The 23575-nt window shown below is 37.0% G+C and overlaps 1 protein-coding gene and 1 long non-coding RNA gene across 2 annotated transcripts in view; one reads left to right on the forward strand and one right to left on the reverse strand.

The window, feature by feature from the left end:
• LOC121380687 overlaps positions 1–23575 on the forward strand; it is a 247045-nt gene that overhangs the window by 30921 nt on the left and 192549 nt on the right. The gene's annotated exons all lie outside the window — the stretch shown is intronic.
• Positions 1–23575, reverse strand: part of LOC121380680 (zwei Ig domain protein zig-8-like) — a 141994-nt gene that overhangs the window by 21831 nt on the left and 96588 nt on the right. Inside the window, exon 2 of the mRNA XM_041509624.1 lies at positions 22217–22341. Within this exon, the coding sequence (XP_041365558.1) occupies positions 22217–22341 (125 nt within the window). The remainder of the gene's footprint in view (positions 1–22216; positions 22342–23575) is intronic.

Raw genomic sequence — 23575 nt, forward strand, 5'->3', positions numbered from 1 at the left:
TATCTTGTATACACTGAGAGGCATATATAACACAATGGGTATTTCGCTGATATTTTCTTATAGAAATATTATGTCATCAGTATTAGGCATGCAGACAAATGACATACTGGTAACGACTAAAACTGAAAGAAGATATTGTTCAAATCTGGATTTTTAAAAATAAAATGTAGTTTTAAACAAAAAACTATTTTTTAACATTACTTACCATGGCATATTAAAAAAAGACAGGAAACACAAAAAATGGTTGCTTCTATAGGGAAACAAGAGAAGGGAAGGCAATGCACATGCAAAATGATTTTCATGTGCAATGTTGTATGGTTGTAATAAACATACCAGTTATGCTTTTTGCTGAAAACTCATTTTATTCAATTTGTTTCTGATTTGAACAAAATCCTCTTTCACTTACAATTATTACCAATATGTTATTTGTATGCATACTTAATATATGTGATTTGACATTTCTATAAGAGATTATTCAGTGAAATACCCGTTGCGTTATTTATGCCTCTCAGTATAGTACATGAGATTAAAAACAACGAAATACAAATCATTAGTATGTAATATAGTACATAGGATTAAAAACAACAACATAAATCATTAGTACATGTATGTTATATAGTACGTGGGATTAAAAACACCAAATCATAAATCAGGAGTGTACATACAAGTACCGGTGGCATTTGAAGGTTTTCTCCATGTTAAAACAAAACATAAATCATTAGTACGTGTACATGTGTATGTCTGTACTGGTACTTTGGATTTAAAGAAAAAAAAAACATTAAAAAAAAAAAAAAACCCACACATGTTGTTAGTTTAAAAAAAAGCATAAATCATGAATATATATACATTTTGTTTATGTTCAAATTTTTTAAAAACAAACACCAATAAATCATTAGACTTGATATATGCACACATATAGCTAGTTTATGTTGGTGGGGGAGGAATACATAAATCATAAGTGTGTGAGGAGTTCAGGCGCAAAACCTCATAAACGCCACATCCATGAAAATTGAGATAACCGTTGGAGACGAACCTTCTCAGTCCCTAGTACCTGATGAGCAAATACATTTTGCTTCAAAAGCCCGTTAGTCCCATTCTAAATCCAAGCTAGAATACGATTTCTTTGCAGAAACTTGTAAACGCCATCTGAGTTTGGTCTGCAGAACCACGTAGCTTGTAGACCGCCAATCACATGTGCGCATCAGATCACATGGCGCATAAGATGGCCGTGCCCATGATAAGCATTTTTGCGCGCTGAATTCGTATAATTCCTTCAGATTTTGGTCAATTTATCCATACTAGTTATGGAAACTTATGATGTAGTTGACGAACCTGTGATGTTATCACCAACAGGAAAGCGTAAACGACGTCGGCCACGAAGTTCGGCCCATTCTATAGCCAAAACAGCTCGCTACAGTGGTGAAGGTTTGAATCCTCGTGTAACATGCGCACATGTGACCAGGAATTATGTGGTGTGCCAGTTTGTTCAATATTGTGAAAACTTATTTTAACACTCACTAGCCCAATTTCAATAAATCGATGGATGTGTGTTTAAACTGGGGAGGAGGCGAGATGACTGACAACTTTTGATGACTTCCAATTGGGGATGCAGTATGTTGTGCCCCAACTGGCATTATTTTCCAGTCATCTTTCCATAATTATAATTCTAGAGTGAGTATGTTACTGTCATTGTTATTACACTGGGATGGCACAATCGTTTTAAATAAGTGTCAGTTTTAACGCTTTGTGAAGGCTAGGAACAATAGGCCAGCAACTGCCAAACTTTGGTATATTCATTGACAAGTAAAGTTCTTCTTTTGTAAATGTTTAATTCAACCTTCACTTTTAAGATGTTTCTAATTGTTGTTTTGATTCTGCAACAGTGCCATAAGACTTGTCTCCAGAAATGAACTTAATGAGTTTTGCAAAGAAACCGAAGGTTTTGCAGAAAAATAAATCACATTTTGGTAATTACCAATTTATTTACTGTATTTGACCAGAAATAAGCCCAGGGGGCCAAGACAACTCATTGTAAGCTTAGCATGGGGTGGGCTTATTCCCAGACAAGGGGCCAGTTTTGTTGAACCCCCCCCCCCTCCCCCAAAACACCCCTAATAATTAAAATAAATAATAATTAAATGAACTAGGAAGAAAAGGAAAAACGTCCAGTAGCACATTTATTAATTAGTGTTCCATTTGTTATTATTAAATAATAATTGTTTATTAATTAAATTGGGTTTTTTACTAGTATCTAATTATCAGAAACACACCTATGTTACAATTATTTACCAGTGCTGTTTATTTACATTCAAAATTTAATGCTGAGAAGACTTAAAACAACAAACTCAGTACCTATACACATTTCTGACAGGCAGCCAGCTTACACTACAAAGAATTGTCAATCTAGGCCATTGTTCTTAGCCAGTCAGAATAAGGTATTTGCCTAATTAGCATTAACTGCGGACCCAGTGTGGTGGTAAAAATAGACATTGGTTTTAGTTCAGACTTGGGTTTGGGTACTTCAAAGAAATACTGCAGGCATGAAATTGAAAACAATGTTACACACTGTTACTGTTAGACTACTAAATCTCACTGGTGGTAAAATATTGTGTTACATTTGTGTTTAATTATCTGCAGGAGGTATGACCTTTTAAATGAACTTTGAACAAACTTGCAGTTTTGTGTTATTTATAAGGTGACGAAGTTGGGGATGGGCTTATTTAGAATGAGGGCCTAATTTCTTAAATGCTATCAAAACGGAGGTGGGCTTATTCAAAGACATGGGCTAATTTCCAGTCAAATACGGTAATAAAGGTTCATTTTTTACATTAATATTTTTTGTTCATTGCTCCATAACCATTTCATGACACGAAAAGTGGAATTAGTGAGAATTAAAATTACCATCGGGTAAAAATCTTCATTTTAAAACAAACGATGTCAGATGGACTTAATGGGTTTTGCGTCTGAACTCCTCATGTGCACATATTTTTCTTTTGTAAAAAACAAACTGTAAAAGCACAATTCATGTGAGTTCCATGTGAAATATATTTGGTTAATACAAATAAATATCAGTATGTAATAACTGATTCAGACTTCTTTTTTTTATCACACATTGTACATATGTAAGTGGTAAGTGCTATCCTGTCTATGGGATGGTGCATATAAAAGGTCCTTGCTGCTATTCGAAAAGAGTAGCCCATGAAGTGTGGTCCTTAACCATATGTCCAATGCAATATAACCATAAATAAAATGTGTTCAGTGCATTGTTAAATAAAACATTTCTTTCATTCCTTTCTTTTGTTAAATATTCATTTTCAGTTGTAGCTATTAACTGTTTGATGTTGCTATAAAAGACACTATAACCCTTGCTATATCCTTGTATACAATTTTTATGTTATTTATTGCCTATCAAAATACATCCATTTATACAAAATCAGTTAAAGGTATTATTTTTCTTCTCCTATCCTTTTTAACTACTACAGATATGACATGGTGCATTTTTAATGAAGTTCAGTATATTTAGTTTATTATAAAAAGACAAATTGAAAACTAAGGTTTTTCTGTTTCAGACTGTTCTTTGACAAATACAGGGCTAAAACATAACAGCATCACCAATGACATTAATTGTTATTCCTGTAACATGATTTGCCAAAGGTCAGCGGTTTTACCAATAGCATTAATTGCTATTCCTGTAACATGATTGTAACATGATTTGCCATAGGTCAGCGGGTTTACCAGTGACATTAATTACTATTGCTGTAACATGACTTGTCATAGGTCAGCGGGTTTACCAGTGACGTTAATTGCTATTGCTGTAACATGACTTGTCATAGGTCAGCGGGTTTACCAGTGACATTAATTGCTATTGCTGTAACATGATTTGCCATAGGTCAGTGGGTTTACCAGTGACATTAATTGCTATTGCTGTAACATGAATTGCCATAGGTCAGCAGGTTTACCAGTGACATTAATTGCTATTGTTGTAACATTATTTGCCATAGGTCAGTGAGTTTACCAATGGCATTAATTGCTATTGCTGTAACATGATTTGCCATAGGTCAGTGGGTTTACCAATGGCAGTTTTTCACTGATGAATAAAAATTAATTATTTTGGTTGAAGGGATAATTTTGTCTCAAAATTTTAGATATATTTGTTGCAAACCAAAGATACTGGTTTAAAATTGCTGTAGACGGTGTACAAATTACCATACCTGTAGGTGAGGCTTTAGGCTGTGGTAAAAATATGTTAAAGTTGTTGCAACAATCTCTAATATCTTTTCTGACCTCTCTGGGGGTGGGGGGGGGGGGGGGCGGGACGTAGCCCAGTGGTAAAGCGTTTGCTTGGTGCACAGTCGGTCTAGGATTGATCCCCGTCGATGGACCCACTGGGTATGTGGTATGTACTATCCTGTCTAGGATGGTGCATCTAAAAGATCCCTTGCTGCTAATTGAAAAAGAGTAGCCCATGAAGTGGTGACAGTGGGTTTCCTCTCTCTATATCTGTGTGGTCCTTAACCATATGTCTGACACCATATAAAAGTAAATAAAATGTGTTGAGTGCGTCGTTAAATAAAACTTTTCCTGCCTTCCTCTCTGGGGAAAATGTGTAGCCCTGTGGTGCAGCACTCGGTGCGTGATTGATCTAGTATCAATTCTCACCAGGGTGTCCATGAGTTATTTCTCATACCAGCCAGTGCTACACAACTGGTCACAGTTATCGTTACATTTTTTTCAAATTCGATAAGCTAATTTTATATGTATATATATATATATATATATATATATATACAGGGCACAATATTTTACGAGAACCGTTGTTCTGTTCGCGTGTCGGTTACGCAACTTTAAAATCATGAGAACCGCCAATCGGTTACGTGGTGAACAATTACATTCTAAAGTTAAAAGTATCATATATCAGTAATCAAAGTAAAAGTCAGTTTGTTTTTAAATACATTTCAACCACCAATGTAGCACAGAACTGTAGTTCAAGTGTTTTAGGATTAGGTAGGCCTAACTCCTCGGTTATGAGAACTATATTCACATAAATGAACAATCGGTTACCTAAGTAAAACTCACGTGAACTGACTTCCGGTTACCTTAGATTTTGAAATATTATCCCCTGTATGTGTGTATATATATATATATATATATATATATATATATATATAAAGTTTCACGTGTCATAAAAATTAATTTTACCCATATAAGAGTTGGCAGTAAAGGATTTTTCTGGTCAGAAATAATGTATATGGTTCGCCTGCAGACGGTTCAGGCTTCTAACCCAGAATGTCTTGTGGCCACTTGCCCTTCATGCTACAGTAAACTTAATTTAGCCTAACTGTCTGGAATGAAATAAGATTACTGGACGGCAAATTTGATGATTCTGAACAGTTTATGGTTGATAAACAACCAATTGTCTGTGTAAAGTTTTTGTTCTGTGGGGATAAAAGGGATCAGGTTGTAATCCTGTAAAAGACAGATGTACTAAATTGTACTATATATATCATGTCGTTTATTGTGAAGCTAATTTTGTCTGAGGCAGAATTGAGCTTATGCTGTTGGTTGATCAGAGGTGCTGGAGTCATATGATCAAATCTTGATCCATATGGCAGACCTATTGAAAAAGTTTTCACTTCCATGCAACCAGCGTCCTATGTGACTGGTATATCAAAAGCTGTGGTATGTGCTGTCCTGTCTGGGGAAACTGCATATAAAATATAATGAAAAAAATAATAGTGTATTTCCTCTAAGGACTATTAAAAATCACAAATATTTGACATCCAATAGCTGATCAATGTGCTCTATATAGTGGGGTTAAACGAAACAAAGAAACTAATTTTGGACACTTCATGAATACTGCAGTCCAGACAGACTACACTATTTGATCCCCATAGCTGATTATATAAATTCTTCTATATTGTGCTATAGTAGCAGGATGTAGCACATGTACATCATGGAGTTGTATATCGTGGATGTACGGGGTATAAAATGCAAAGATTTGTAGGATAATCTCATTCAACCCATTCAGTTTAAACAACCCCCATTAACCAGTGTTTCATGACAGACTCGCATATTATTTTATCTGTAGGAATGGAAAGAAGGAAACATTTTATTTAACGACGCACTCAACACATTTTATTTATGGTTATATGGCGTCAGATTTATGGTTAAGGACCACAAAGATATTGAGAGAGGAAACCTGCTGTCACCACTAAATGGGCTAATCTTTTTCATTTATCAGCAAGGGATCTTTTATATGAACCATCCCACAGACAAGATAGCAAATATCACTGCCTTTGTTACACCAGTTGTGGAGCACTGGCTGGAACGAGAAATAGCCTAAATGGGACCACCAACGGGAATCGATCCTAGACCATCCACGCTTCAAGTGAACGCTTTACCATAGAGCTACGTCCCGCCCCTCTGTAGGAATGGAGTCCTGTATTGAGGGGTATCCGGTTTAGAGAGATTCCGTTCTAAACTGATACTTAAAAAGGAACCATGAAATACATGTAAGTCCAGTTTTGGGGGGAATTCCAGGTTTACTGAGGGTCTTGTTTTAAGGGGTTAATTTCACTGTAGTGTAATACACTTGAGGACATTAATTGTAATAAGTTACATGTATGTGTCATGTGAATCAGTGTAGTTAGTTAAAATCCTGTGAGTAATAAACACTTGAATTTTTATTGTTTGGTCACCTTAGGTGCATGCATGGGTCGTAGGATTAAAACACTTTGGTGAACCCATTCTCTTATTGGGTTTATCCAGATCCTAAACGGCATCCAATGACTGGTATATCAAAGGTCATGGCATGTGCTGTCCTGTCTGGAAAAGTGAATGTATACAGAGAAAATCCCTTTCTTCTATTGGTAAAGTGTAGTGAATTTTCTCTCAAGACTATACTTACCAGAATTACCAAGTTTTAGACATCCAATAGCCACTGATTAATTTATCAATATGTGCTGTATAGTGGTGGTGTAAAATAAAACTTATTTTTTATACTATATACTACTCAAAAGAATTTAAGGGTCAGACGATATTTTCAACATTATTTTCTGAATGTCAATTATATTAGCTAGACCATAATGTCACGCATGGTATTGTTCCATTTTTACGAAAGTGGGTCTAAGCAACCCATAAATGAATTAAAATCCACTGTCATTGACACTGTCGACTAGTTCTAATGGCGAAAACATGCTTACATTTGCACGTAAATTAGGGTGAAAGCGAAAGGTCTGCTACGTGCCCATAACTTGCTTTTTCACAAAGCGCTTCATTTGCACGCTTTGCACATGTATTCCATGTTCCCAATGCTGAATTTCCATATAATTGGAGCTTGCGTTCGTGTATGGTGCACACTCCAAATTCGACAATGGTACGACTTCAACTGACTATTGAAGATCGAGGAAGGGCTATTGCTTGGCTTCAGGATGGCAATACGCAAAGAAATGTTGCTCTGAGACTTGGTGTCAGTCAGAGTGTCGTTGGCCGACTGTGGCAACGGTACCAAGCAACGAATTCTGTTCGAAATGTCCACGTTCGGGAAGACCCCGAAGCACTACAAATAGAGAGGACCACTACATCACCAATATGGCTCTACGTCAACGCACAACCACTGCACGCCGATTACGTGACAATCTGCGGACTGCGACTGGAACTCGAGTGTCTGATCAAACCATATGCAATCATCTGAGAGCCAATAATCTACGCTGCCATCGCCAGGCTGTTTGACCACCACTCCTACCACGTCACAGAACGGTCAGACGTCACTGGTGCACACTTCATCTGTGGTGGCAACGTGTTCAGTGGGGTCGAGTGATGTTCACTGATGAGTCCAGGTTTAGTCTCCAGTTCAACGACGGTCGGGTTCGTGTCTACAGACGTCCTGGGGAGCGCTTCGCTGACGTTAACATTAGACAACGTCACCGATTCGGTGGTGGCAGCGTCATGGTGTGGGGCGGAATCTCTATCCACCACAGGACCCCCCTCTATGTGGTGGATGGCAATCTGAATGGAATCCGCTATCTGAATGAGATTATCCGGCCGTTGGTTCTCCCAGGCCTTCAGCAGATAGGCGGCGGGGCAGTTCTGCAGGATGACAATGCCAGACCCCACCGCGCCAGGGTGGTAACGGACTTTCTCAGACAACAAGGTATCGCCAGGATGGATTGGCCAGCATATTCGCCTGACTTGGCCCCAATAGAGCACGCCTGGGACGAATTAGGCAGGAGAGTTCGGGATAACCATGCCCCTCCGGCCAACCTTCATGATCTGGGTCAACTTCTTATGGCAGAGTGGCAGGCCATTCCCCAAGAGTTCTTCAGACGTCTGATCAACAGCAACGATGTGTCGAGTGTATTCGCGCCAGGGGTGGATTCACACACTATTAAACGAATGTTCTAATGTGTAAAATCCATGTTTGACAACCTTCAACTTTGACAGCATGTCATGTGACTTTCTTGTATACAGTGACGTTTATTTGTGGTTTTTTGTAAATATGGAACAATAAATAAAAAATTTGGTGTAGTTTACATAATCAATCTAATACACTCTGAAACTTACTTGGTTATACATTTTTGACCCTTAAATTCTTTTGAGTAGTATATATTTTTTGTTCCCAACATCCTGCCTGAATACAATATAGCTGCAGCAGATATGTTGTTTATTAATAGCAAAATCAATTAATGGCCATGTGCTTTGAAAGATTTACGTTCAACATAGTTATTACAGTTCATGCAGTGTACAAACAAACATTAACCAAACCAATAACAAATGTATCTTGAAAAGAAGCTGTATGTATGCTTGAGAAATAAATATAAAACAGTTGATAGAAAACATTGTAAAATATGGAAAGACGATTACATGTATTTTACCTCGTGAATATACATGCAAATTTAGTTTCAAGAAAATATTTGTCAATTATTATTGTTATACATATATAGTACATAGTATATGTCTCTAATGGGGGGGGGGGGTGGTTGTGGGGGGGTTGTTGGGGGGTTTTTTTTGGAGGTATGTATGGATTTTTTTCAACAGGGGATTAGTCACTTGAAGATAATTAAACATTGATATAAATAATTGTTAATTAAACATTGATATACAATTATTTAGTTGTTTATGAGGATGAGTGTTTGGGAGGATTCATTTAAAGATAACTGAACATTGAAGTACATTTTCCTGTCTATGGGAAAGTGCATAAAAAAATAAACAATTCTTTGCTGCATTGGAAAAAATGTAGCGGGTTTCCTCTGTTGACTACGAGTCAGAATTACCCAATTTTTGACATCCAATAGCCAGTGGTGTCGTCAAACAAAACAAACAAACTCGAAGGCTCACACTGGAAATAATTTAGTTTTTGCCAATTTTTAAAATATGCAGAGAATTTCCTTGAACATGGGCTAATTTATACAATATGTTATTGTAGCTAACTACCTTTACTAAATGTTGTAGCCACATATGTAGGAAAATTACCAATTGGCTAATTTGGCAAAGGGCAGGTGGCAAATGGGCAAGGTGAACTCTGAAACTTAAATTTGAATAAAATATGTTACATGTTGTAGAGTCATTTTAATTGAGCTAGAAGCTGAGCGTGACAGATGGGTGGGGAATTGTAACGTCTTCATCACCTGGTCGCCCCAGAGACGTGCAGCATTGTTCAGCACCACATCGGTGTTCTATTATTAATCACCTCATTGAGCACGTTGTCGTGATGTGACGATATCGTCAGGTGTTATAATGGTATGATTAGGTAGAGTACTGCAAACTGTGTTGTTTCAGTGCACTCAGGTGTGATAATTAAGATATTGAGGATGATGAATCACAGGGCCAAGGAAGGTTCTATAGTCGTGTTCTAAAATGAGACTGAAAATTTTGATGGATGAGATATAAACTACAACTATTGTTTAGTATACTGGGGCCTAATTCACTAAACTCTCACAACTGTGCAATCTCGCAGTGCAATGCTAAAAGACTTGCAAAGAAGATGCTTTGTTGTCTAGCAGAGCCTAAGAGACCTTTGTGAATTAGGCCCCTGATCCAATGGGTGACCTGTTATTTTCGATTTATAATATACATGTAGCAATCATTATTAATTTGGTTATATTTCTTTATACTTTATTCAGGACTAATCTGGCACTCACTAAATTCATCAGTTGCGAATTTTAAAAACAACGGGCAAATTATATTTTTATTTGGCAAAATAATTTCATATAAATATTGATATTTTCTTGCAAAATAACAGTGTACCTATAAAATTTGGAAGTTTAATACATAATATGGCACAATTTTCTTCTGATACAGAGCTGGCCCTGTTATTAATCTTGCTTCACCAATTTTAAATTAGTATCAATATATTAAAGAGAGCATTTTGTTTAAGCTGCATTAGTATCAATATATTAAAGAGAGTATTTTTTTAAGCTGCATTAGTATCAATATATTAAAGAGAGCATTTTTAAAAGCTGCATTAGTATCAATATATTAAAGAGAGCATTTTTTAAAGCTGCATTAGTATCAATATATTAAAGAGAGTATTTTTTAAAAGCTGCATTAGTATTAATATATTAAAGAGAGCATTTTTAAAAGCTGCATTGTAAAGGATATTTCAGTATGTTTAGTTCTAATGTAGTTGGTTACATGTATTATACTGTCCTGTAGGCTAGTCAAAATTCTGGCAGACTAGTAAATGTTTCATTGATACTGAGATATATTTTCCATTTTTGCACCCCTGAATAATTACGAGTTCCTTCAGAAGAAAAAGTAAGAAATATTAATTTAAAATAAAGTTTTGTTGTGTTTAACAACACCACCAGAGCATATTGATTTATTAATCATTGGCTATTGAATGTCAACCATTTGGTAATTTTGACATATAGTCTTAGGAAACCTTTTTTCATTAGTAGCAAGGATCTTTTATATTACCATCCCACAGACAGGATAGCACATATCATGGCCTTTGATATACCAGTCGTGGTGCACTGGCTAGAATGAATAATAGGCCAATGGGCTCACTGATGGAGATCAATCCCAGACCACCTGTGCATCAAGTTAGAGCTATACCACTGGGCTACGTCCGGCCCTAAATATTTGACAAACTTTAACTTTTTAACTCATGGGGAAAACTGGTTGGGATGGGGATAAACTCAAATCTATCAAGAGTGATTGATTCTGCAACCCATCTGAAATGAGCGCACTCTACTAGTGAACTGTATACAGCCAGTCTAAGATCAAGTTAATTTGATGATTTACACATTCTGTAAAGTGTTGAATAATGTTACAGACCATAAAATATTAGTGGATTGTGTAAGGTCATGACAAAGCACTACTATTTCATGATGCTGAAGTCGTGAAGTTGCCATATTTTAGACATAATAAACCAATTACTGTGTAAAACCAGCTGAGCTTGCCGGTACATGTAGTTTAATGCATCATCTTAATTTATAGCAGGGCAACATATTATTTTATTTTGTGGGTCTTTATCAATTATATATTTCTGTTTGCATTATGATCCATCCATCAAGCCATCCATTAATTTAACAATCCACCCACCCACCCATCCATCCATCCATCCACACCCACTGGATGCCATCAACATACACACACACATTCATTCATCCATCCCGACACCCATGCATGCATCCAATGACACCACACGCACATGCACACGCACACCACGCACCACACGCACCACACACACACACCCCGATACCCATGGATGCATTCATCGACACATTCATTCATCCATATATTCTGACACCCATGCATGCATCCATCGACACATACACACACTTTCATTTATCCATCTATTCTGACACCCATGCATGCATTAATTGATACACACACATTCATTCATTCATTCATCCATCTATTCCGACAAACATGCATCCATCCCGACACCCATGCATGCATGCATGCATCCACACACACACACACACACACACACACACACACACACTCTCTCTCTCTCTCTCTCTCTCTCTCTCTCTCTCTCTCTCTCTCTCTCTCTCTCTCTCTCTCTCTCTCTCTCTCTCTCTCTCTCAAAATCCAGCTGCTACTTATTTTACCAGGATAAGCATAATATGGTCTTGTTAACTTGCCATGTTTCAATATGAAATTATTCTTTTCCGACACCCATGCATGCATCCATTGACCGTTTACATGCATGCATGCATCCATTCATGTTTAAGTCATTACTAGTAAACATAATAACAAACAACATGATGCTGTAAACTCAGTTTGAACTGCTTTTGCTAGTCAATTGGGTGGGGGAATATGATTGATGAATTGTACTACTATTCATCATATTTTCATGATCATTATTTCATTATTCGGAAATTTTGCATTAACTTTTTTCCACAAGACAAAACAAATAATTCCATTTTGAAATGTCAATAACAAGATTTTCACCAGTGGTTGATATATTACATTTAATAGTGTTTATATAGAACAAAATAGAATTTTCCTGCTTAAAGCACAATGTAGACCTACATTAAACTTGACTATTAATCAATCATTGATTGGCTGTTGATTCCCAATATTAATATTTGAACAACTGTTCAAATGGATCAGAGCATTTTAAAATGTTGCATCATTTTTTGACAACATTTTAGCATAGACAAGTATAAAATATACAGAGTTACATTAAGGTAGAGAAAAAACATAAGTAATATGGTTAATTAGGTCAGAAAATGTGGTGTTATATTCAAATTTTAATTATAGCTAAACAGGTTTTTTGAAATTAACTCTCTAAGAAAATGTTTGTTTGATTTTTAAATTGGGTTTTTGGTGAATTAATGAATTATATTTGTCAAATTCAAACTAAATGACAAATGGCAGCTTAAAGTGAACATTGCACATTGCATTTTTATTCACTTTACAATAATTTCTTGAATAGCAATAACATATGCCAATTAATATTTGGTAAAAATATATTGTGGTGAGCAAGGTCATCTGCTGTGATATATGCATCACTTAATTGTAAAATAAACTATGCACAGAGTATACATGAATATGTATCACCACAGAAATGTTTTATTCATCTCTTTAATTAGATGCAGCTAGCATTTTCTTGTACAACTGGACTGACCAGTTCTGATGTTAAAGACTCTTGTCCTGAACTAACTTAGATGACATTGTTTATTCAGAGGGTTTCTTCTTACATTCTTGACACATATTTGCCTAGTGATTCTTGTAGATTTGGTAAATAAGGAAAAGAAAGAAGCAATAAATTTGGTATGTAACTCTTTCTGGTTGATTAGTCAAGCCATGGCCACTATTTGACTTGGGTGATTGCTTTACTGGGTGAAAAGTCCTGCTGTAAATTAACACCAACTGGGGGCTAGAGTGGATGGTCACATTTTGTCTATTGGTGATGTTCAGCCCTCAACGATGGAATCAAGGATGAGTATTTTCATTAATCAAACGTAAATGCCACAGCTTGACTTATACCCTTATGAAAACACAGCTCCGTTTCTGCTGTCAAAAAAATCAGGCAATTGCGAGATCCAAACTTTGAGCTTTTGCCATATAGTCTTAGTGGAATTGATGACAATCGGTAAAATTGTTTTCAGCCTGGATTTAGTTCTAATAAACATCTGCATTTTTTGCTTTCCCCAATTTTACACCACCATGCACAGTTTCATGCAATTTCATATAACGCTTTGATGCAGTGCATTTGATAAAATCATTATGTATATTTTTTAATACAAAACTTTAATGTGTAATATTTATTTTTTGCACTTTATTTTTACTCTGTTATATGCACATATCCAGAATGCTGACATAAGAAAATTTGGACTGACATATTGTACTGTATTTGTTGAACATATACCATTTTTATTGCATCAATAGCTTAAGAATGAGAGCTGTGCAAATACATGATGATGGATGGAGTGTCAGTGAAGGGATGGCACCAGATCAAACTATAAGATTATGTGCTCTAAATCTCTACTTTTTATCTGCAAAAAGACTGCATGAATTAAATAGATTGCACTGAGTGCATTGGGTTATTGATTTTGCATATTCACTAAGGTTTGCTGTATGTACATGTGTACTATAGGGTGAAATAAAAAAAAAAAATTGTGAAAACATTTACTGCTGTTTAATATGTTATTTTTCATTGCAAGGTATAATTCAATTTATAAGTAGCACCAAAACATTTTAGAATCAATAATAGTCTGTTAGATAATCTAACATCTCTTATTCTTTTCATTTTTTTTATTTACTTAGCTATTACATTCCTGCCCTCTGCTTTGTTTTGTCTTTTTTTTTTTGTGTTGTTCAGGGATTAAAAATATATACAGATGTATAGTCATTCTCTTACTGACTAAAATTGGTTTCTAAGATTGGTCTTAGATGTCCATCTGTTTCGAACCTAGTCTTGTCAGTTTGTCCAACTCTTGTCTTCTGATCTGTGCACACCATCTATCCATCTAAAAATCCTCCCATCAGTACATTCTAAATATATACTTCGCTGCAACTACTTGGGGGAAGGATGTAGCTCAGTCAGTTGAGTGCTTGTTTGAGGTGCTTGCGTCGCAGGATCAAACCACCTTGGTGAATCCATTCAGCTGATTGGTTTTTTTCTCATTCCAACCAGTGCACTACAACTGGAAAAAGGCCATGGTATGTGCTTTCCTGTCTGTGGAAAAGTGCATATAGAAGATCTCTTGCTGCATTAGAAAAAATGTAGCAGGTTTCCTCCGATGACTACGAGTCAGAATTACCAAATGTTTGACATCCAATAGCCAATGATTAATTAATCTGTGTGCTCCAGTGGTGTCGTTAAACAAAACAAACTTTAACTTTTCATCTTCTGTTGCTTATAAAGTTGGTCTGACCCATGGCACTATCTGTGACCAGTAATAGTAGAGTATAGTAGAAGTTTACAAGTGCCTCTTAATGCCAGGAGTAATTATCCTAGACTGAGCATAGACTGAGCATGCATCAGGCAAACGCTTTACCACTGGGCTATGTCTTGCCCCTAGTCAGACTAAACACAGCAAAAGCTGAAGGGAGTTGTAGGCACAGCAGACAAGTATCTGTTATGGATTCAAGAGAGGATCAAGGACTGGAATGTAGAGGTGGACAGCAAAAAATAAGAAGAATGATTGGAGGGAGCTGTCAGAGTAGAATGAAATGAGATGGGGGGAAATAGAAAGGAAAGGAGCAGCTGGAAGGATAATAAATAAATAAAAATAAATTGGATTCCATTATTTCTTACAGCTTAGTGTGTGGCTGGCTTCATTCAGTTTCATCTTGCCATTTCTGTCAGTTTCATAAATATACCTCTCATTTGCTAAAGCACCTTATTGCATGACGGGAGACTTGTGTAAATTACCACCATCAACTCGGATGAAATTAGCCTGGTCATTGATATGCTCACGGCATTGAGCTTTTTCTGACAAATCTAGCTTTCATTAGGCCTAGTCTATTGCATTGCCAGTCTTGATTTTTGAGACAAATGCTCATCATTAAATTAGACCTTTTTATTGCACCAATTTCTCTATTAGTGAAAGGATAATGCTGGTGCAGGGAATATTGCATATTGTTTGCCATTCACATTTAATCCTGAGCCAACTTTTTTATGTTTAGCTGTGAGTAGATGGCCAAGATGGCACTGGTTCACTTTAAATGTGCCCTAGTTAAATGTGAGATGAATTCTCTGCAACTGTATGTAGAAAGAAAGAAATGTTTTATTTAACGATGCACTCAACACATTTTATTTACAGTTGTATGGCATCAGACATATGGTTAAGGACCACACAGATTTTGAGAGGAAACCTGCTGTCGCCACTACATGGGCTACTCTTTCCGATTAGCAGCAAGGGATCTTTTATTTGCACTTCCCACAGGCAGGATAGCACAAACCATGGCCTTTGTTGAACCAGTTATGGATCACTGGTCGGTGCAAGTGGTTTACCTACCCATTGAGACTTGCGGAGCACTCACTCAGGGTTTGGAGTCGGTATCTGGATTAAAAATCCCATGCCTCGACTGGGATCGAACCCAGTACCTATCAGCCTGTAGACCAATGGCCTAACCACAATGCCACCGAGGCCGGTCTGTATGTAGAATGCCAGACGTACTATAGTAATAAACAATTTTAAGGGCCAATTTTCATCAATAATGTTTTTTTGGTATGGCATGGATATAGCAGAATACAGAAATATGATGCATAAAAATTGATTCTATGATCAATAGCAGCATTTCTTGTATGTGCGGTGTTGTTTTAGGTAATGAAACCTACACCGTACCCATGACATGTCAAGCGGCAGGACATAGCTATGGGGTAAAGTAGTATCATTAAACTTTTAACCAACCTTCATGACATGTTAAAAAAACTCACATAGAAAACAGCATTAACTAAAATGGCAGTCCTCCTAAAGGCAAAGTAGGATGTCTTGAGAAATGGCAGTCCTCATAAAGGCAGTGGGATGTTTTGAGAAATTGCTGTCCTTATCCTAAAGGCAAAGTAGGATGTTGTCTTGATAAATGGCTGTCCTAAAGGTAAAGTAGGATGTTGTCTTGAGAAATGGCTGTCCTCCTAAAGGAAAAGCACCCGATACTATTGACAGGGATTTATAGCAACATTCACGACATTGCCACAATGTTCTTTTGACCACCTGGTACATACAAGTAGATGCAATTTTTAGTTAGGGATTTGGCTCATTTGGAAGAATGCTGTCATGAAGTGCTTGGTTCTTAGGATCAAACCTCCACAATGGATTGGGGTTTTTCCCCATCCCAACCAGTGTTTTAATATGTGGTTAAAAGTTAGTTTGTTTATTGACATCACTATATTACATTGATTTATTTTCGGCTACTGTATGTCAAACATTTGGTAATTCTGACACACATGACCTGCAACATTTTTTCATTAACAGTAAGAGATCTTTTATAGCACTTTCTGACAGGACAACACATATCATGGCTTTTGATATACCAGTTTGGCACTGGTTGGGATGAGAGAAAAACGCATAATAAGACAATGGGTCCACCGAGGACATTTGATCCTACAATCAAAGCATGTCAGGCGGACGCTCTACCGATCAACCTAGATCCTATTTATTTGCCACCTGATCTCTGTGTGGGTGTGTATAGGACAGTTACATTATATACAATCTACAAATAATGCATTTACATTGTACATTATAGTATTTGTGATATGAAATCACTATTCTTATATACGGCCTTTTATGATGGATGATGCCTGAAGTTGGTGGTATTGAACTGATTCTAGTTGATAGGAAATATACCAATGGAACACATATATATATATAGAGAGAGAGAGAGAATAATACATGAGCGACTGTTGGGTACCATTTATCTCATGAGTTGTTTTAAAATGTATCTTAACGAGCAAAAGCGAGTTTGATGTGTTTTTAAACAATGAGTTGTGAGATAAATGGTATCCAACGGACATGAATGTATTATCCTGTTGGTTACATATCCTCAAAAACCAGATTTTAAGCAAATTTTAACATCTTTTTTGACTAAAAGTTATTTACAGCCGTTGCACTTATAGCACTTGTTTTTCATCAGATGCATGGCACTGGTGTCCTGGTCATCACCTAGGAGCAGCCAGTTGTATGTCTTGAAATTGTTAACACATGTACATGTGTAAAACAAAAACAAAACCCATGTGTTATCAAAAATAATGCATGATGTTCTCACCAAGGGGTGTGTAAGAAGCAAGTTGTAACAGGAAATATTGGCTGCAGCCAAAACCCTTATAATACTGATTTACTAGACTTTATTTAACATGTAGATATATATGGTAATTCAGTTTAGTGTCTGATATTTATTTTGTTTAAAAATTAGTAGTGATGTTCCATTGGTCGATTATAATTGAAAATCAGTCAGTTTAGCTATACAGATGTGATGATAGATTATAAATAAAAATCTTTAAATGTGCCTCCAGTTTAGATGATTGAATTGATGTAAACATGTTGAGGTTGGTCTTTGTTTTCATGTGTACATATAGAAGTATATTAAATAGTTATTAAAAGTAAAATTAACAATTTATATGGTCTAATTATATGCTCTTGAACACAATAGGTACATGGTCCTTATAATTAAAATCCTTATGGTCTAACCGATTGTGTAATCGAAAATTAATCAGTGCAAACCCATTATGACCAATAATCAATGATGAAATTCAAACCGATTGCCAGCATTGAAAATCAGATTCCATTTGCTTAAGTTTATTGCAGTTGTCATTACTGTCACAAAAGCAATGTCAACAAAATGTCTTAATTAATTGATAACCAACATGGATTGGTGGCCCACGATGGACTTGGGATATAATAAGTTGGTTCTGTCTCTGCCAGTATCAAAGTCCATGGTATGTACTGTGTTGTATCTGATAATAAAAGATATATTCTTTTTTAAATGCCTAGCCTGGTGGCAGCAGCAGGTATCTCTCCCTATCTTTGGGGTTGGGGCATAACCCAGTGGTAAAGTATTCACCTGATTCGCTGTCTAAGACCAATCCCCATTGGTGGGCCCACTGGGCTATTTCTCGAGCTCAATCATTCTAGCCTGTGCACCATGACTTGTTATCAAAGGTTGTGGTACATACTACTTGTCTATGGGATGGTACATATAAAAGATCACTTGTTTCTAAATGAAAAATGTAGCAGACACCACGACTGGTTATCAAAGGTTGTTGTATGAACTATCTTGTCTATGGGATGGTACATATAAAAGATCCCTTGCTTCCAAATGAAACATTTTACAGGTTTCCTCTCTACCAAATGTTTGACATCCAATAGCCGATGATAAATTAATCAATGTGCTCTAGTGGTTGTGTTAAACAAAAAACATACTTTAACACTTTCCATCTTTTGAACAAGTGTTGAAATAGCCATATTTTAGACACCAAACAGCCATATAGTTTAAAATGTGCTAAGGTGTCTTTAAACAAATAGTCATTTCGTTTCCATTCCTTGATAACCAGACTAATTCTGATACACGTCTGTCCCAGCTATTTGAAGAAATCAGGCTGACATCACTTCATATTACATGCAAACTTAATTTATATTTTTTTCACCACCTATTCAATTTTTTTTCTCTTTAGTATAAGCTCATAAAGTGATAATCAAAACTGCTTGATGGGTGCAATGAAAAGCGATTTCTTGGGAGGAAGAAGATAATTTCATCAGCACTTCATGTTGATAGATTCCGACCCTAATTTGTTGGCAGAAGTTGGTCATGCAAGCAAACAATGTTCATTTTCAGCAGGTTGCATTTTGTTGTCCCCCCTGAGATGGAAATTTGCAAACCTGATGAAATTAATAATCTACTAAAAGGAAGTAAAAGCTTTAAGTTGATTTCTGCACAAAGAATTCATCTTGACAGTTATTAACTTATTAATTTACAAAGGAATGCACAGGCACCATTTGAGTACTCAACATCAAATGTCTATAAGAAAAGCAATGGATTTTTGTCTATTTAGTGGCATCTTCTACATTTATCAGGTGTCAAGGATAATGGAGACTTGAATGTCTAATCTAAAGAAAAGGAAATAAAAGAAATATTTTTCTCCCATCCCTAGCCATGCAAGACAGGCGTATTTCATGATGTCAGCCCATGCAGAATAAATCAGTCTTGCATGACCACGTGACTTCTGTTGTTTGAGCTGACATTGGGTGACATCACATAAACGAAAAAATAATGCAAGAAATGCTTTTAATATTTCATAAAAACAAGGAAACTTGCTGTCATAATGAAATTATATGATCATTTTCAGTTTATACTTTTAGCATAAACCAATTTTGGGTACGATCTTTTCAATGGTTATTCATTTCATTTATTTCAACTTATTTTCGTGCTTATATCCAATTAAGGGTTCAAGCACGCTGTCCTGGGCACACATCTGGGCTGTCTGCCCAGGACAGTGGGTTAGTTGTTAGTTGGTTACTGGTTAGTGAGAGAGAAGAGGGTGTAGTGACCTTACACCTACCCACTGAGCCCTTAAGAACTCGCTCTGGGTTGGAGCCGGTACCAGACTGCGAACCCTGTACCTACCAGCCTGTAGTCCGATGGCTTAGCCACTACGCCACCGAGGTCGGTTTCAATGGTTATGATTATTTTATTGTAAGATGAAAAAAAAAAAAAAAAAAAAAAAAGGTTTTTCACATTTTTCCAAAATGCTTGTTTTTCTATCTACTGGATGGGAGAAAAATAATCCTCCATTATGTATCCATGTGGGACAGGGCTATTCCATCCTCAGGTACATAATATGATGTCAGGGACTCAGCAAGTCTCGTCCCTGACAACAAGTTATGTACCCTCGGGTGGAATAGCCCTGTCCCACATGGACACACATGAAGGATTCTTTTAATCTCAGACATATAGCCACTGGCGATGTCAGAAGTTTCAACCAGGAAGGAAATTTCATTTTTATTTAATGACACTCAAAACATTTTAACCATGGTTAAGGACAGCTATAATGAAAGGGGGAAACTCACTGCCATGACACCATAGGTTATTCTTTTCAATTATAGCAGCAAGGGATCTTTTATATGCATCATCTCACAAACAGGATGGTACATACCACAGCCTTTGTTGCACCATTTGTGGATCATTGGCTGAAACAAGAAATGGCCCAGTGGGCTGACTGAAGGGGTTGTTCCTAGACTGATTGCACCTGATGCAAGCACTCACTGGGCTATGTCTCATCCCAAGTTGTATTAACACCTCAGCACATTTTTAAACTACATGTACAGCATTTTAGTATCTATGTATTACATGCTTTTTTTGACACTTGAACAAGACGGAGAAAGAGATGGATGAATGGACAGAGGGAAGTAGGGAGACGTATAATCAGTTGTCAACCCCATGTATTATATAGTCTATTCCAGATTGTAACCTAGACTGAAAAGAATGTATTCTTAAAGGGACATTCCTGAGTTTGCTGCAATTTTTAAGATGCTGTCAACTAACAGAGTTTTTAACGATTGTAATTACATATCAAATATATTTTTCTACATAAAATATTAGTGGCTGTATATTAAACATGTTTCTGGTCGTTGTTTAGGTACTAGGTTAAATTTTATTTTATTTCCTAAAAACTATTTTTTCGTACGTACGAAATTATTTGAAGACAAAATCCAGTTTGGGCTTCTTACAAATATTAAAACGACCAGAAACACATTGAATATACAGACACTGATATTCTAAACAAGAAAATATATTTAATATGTAAGTTTAATCGTAGAAATATTTTATTAGTTGGAAACATCTTACAATGCAGCAAACTCGGGAATGTCCCTTTAAGTTTACTTCTTGGAAAATATGATACGAAATACATGCACCCACCAAATTTAATTCTGATTTGTATTGGTGAATGGCATTTTAAAACATGTTCATTTTAGTAATAGCAGCAGCATCTGTATTTTTGTATATGGTTTTCCAAAATCGTCAGAAAGAGTTAAGAATTGAAGTGTCCCCAAGTATACAGAGAACATGAAATAATATACTTGCATGGCTGCCATTGGTAAGATACAGACAGTGTATATGACACGATCTCCGTCGGTGGGCCCATTGGGCTATTTCTCATTCCACCCAGTGTACCACGACAGGGTAGTACATACCATAGCCTTTGATATACCAATCTGTGGGATGGTGCATATAAAAGATACCTTGCTGCTATCAAAAAGAATAGCCTATGAAGTGGCGACAGTGGGTTTCCTCCCTCAGTATCTGTGTGGCCCGTAACCATATGTCTGACACCATACAACCGTAAATAAAATGTGTTGAGTGCATCTTTAAATAAACCATTTCCTTTCTTCCTGTATATGACAGGACCTATTGTAGTCGTGGAACATTTTGTTCAGTATATATCAAGTTGTGATTCACTGTGCAGATTCAGAGATCACTACTCAATTTTAAAATATTAAATGATAGTTGGTAATAATTTAAATTTCATTAGCAATTAACTGTCGCTAATCAAATTGTACAAAAAATCTTCCCTAGCAGTGTTACTAAATATATACATACACATACACACATACATACATTGTACATATGTAAGACTAAAGTAAATAAAAACTTACCATAATCTGGATGGATGGATGGAAGGATGGATGGAATGGAAGGAAGGAAGGAAGGAAGGAAGGATGGATGGATGTTTTAAGACTCTAGTGCAAGGAAGGAAGGATGGATGGATGTTTTAAGACACTCTAGCGCAAGAATCAGAGAAAGAACACTGCCTTACCGTTTTGGTTCCCAGATGCTCTATAGAACAGTAAAGTATGGCAGTGTCACCGCGGTGGAATGTCAGGTTTGTCGGTCGAAGGTTGAAGTATGGAACTCCGCCACCATCACTGCCTAGATCATATGCTGAAACAGAAAAATAAATTATCTCATTTATTGTGCTATCAAATGACTAAATATTATATTTCATTTTAACATATTTTTCGTGCTTATATCCAATTAAGGTTCAAGCATGCTGTCCTAGACACACCTCGGCTATCTGGGCCATCTGTCCAGGACAGTGGGTCAGTTGTTAGTGGTTATTGAGAAAGAAGAGGGTGTATATTATGTCTTACACTTAACCATTGAGTCGTTAAAACTCGCTCTGGGTGGGAGGTGGTACCAGGCTGCGAACCCAGTAGCTGCCAGTATTATGCCTGATTGCTCAACCACAACACAACTGAGGCCAGTATATATGACTGAATAACATTCTCTTTGAGCTGAATGTTGAAAGGGGGTGAGATCTAGCTCAGCCAGAAGTGTGCTCGCCTCAGGTGTTTGGGTTGTAGGATCGAAACCCCTTGGTGGACTCTTTGATTTTTTTTGATTTTTTTTTCCCCCTATCCCAACCAGTGTCCCAAAAGTAACATGTCCTTGGCTGTGGAATGTGTTGTCCTGCCTTGAGGAATGTGCCTATAAAACAATCCTTGATGTTAATGGGAAAATGTTGAAGGTTTCCGACTAGGTGTCAATGACCAAATGTTTGACCATCAATAATTAATAAATTTAAATAATAATAATAATTAGAATCGCATGTTTTCTCGTCATCGGTAGCCTTTGGTATCTGTTGTGTTAATTGCAGTGGATGTTTTGGAAGTACAGGGGTGGGATGTAGCCCAGTGGTAAAGCGCTCGCTTGATGCGTGGTCGGTCTGGGATTGGGCAGGACGTAGTCCAGTGGTAAAGCGCTCGCTTGATGCGTGGTCGGTCTGGGATTGGGCTGGACGTAGTCCAGTGGTAAGGCGCTCGCTTGATGCGTGGTCGGTCTGGGATTGGGCTGGACGTAGTCCAGTGGTAAGGCGCTCGCTTGATGCGTGGTCGGTCTGGGATTGGGCTGGACGTAGTCCAGTGGTAAGGCGCTCGCTTGATGCGTGGTCGGTCTGGGATTGGGCTGGACGTAGTCCAGTGGTAAGGCGCTCGCTTGATGCGTGGTCGGTCTGGGATTGGGCTGGACGTAGTCCAGTGGTAAGGCGCTCGCTTGATGCGCGGTCGGTCTGGGATTGGGCTGGACGTAGTCCAGTGGTAAGGCGCTTGCTTGATGCGCGGTCGGTCTGGGATTGGGCTGGACGTAGTCCAGTGGTAAAGTGCTCGCTTGATGCGCG

This window comes from Gigantopelta aegis, chromosome 2, assembly GCF_016097555.1.
Source record: "Gigantopelta aegis isolate Gae_Host chromosome 2, Gae_host_genome, whole genome shotgun sequence".
NCBI classification, from domain to species: Eukaryota; Metazoa; Mollusca; class Gastropoda; order Neomphalida; family Peltospiridae; genus Gigantopelta; species Gigantopelta aegis.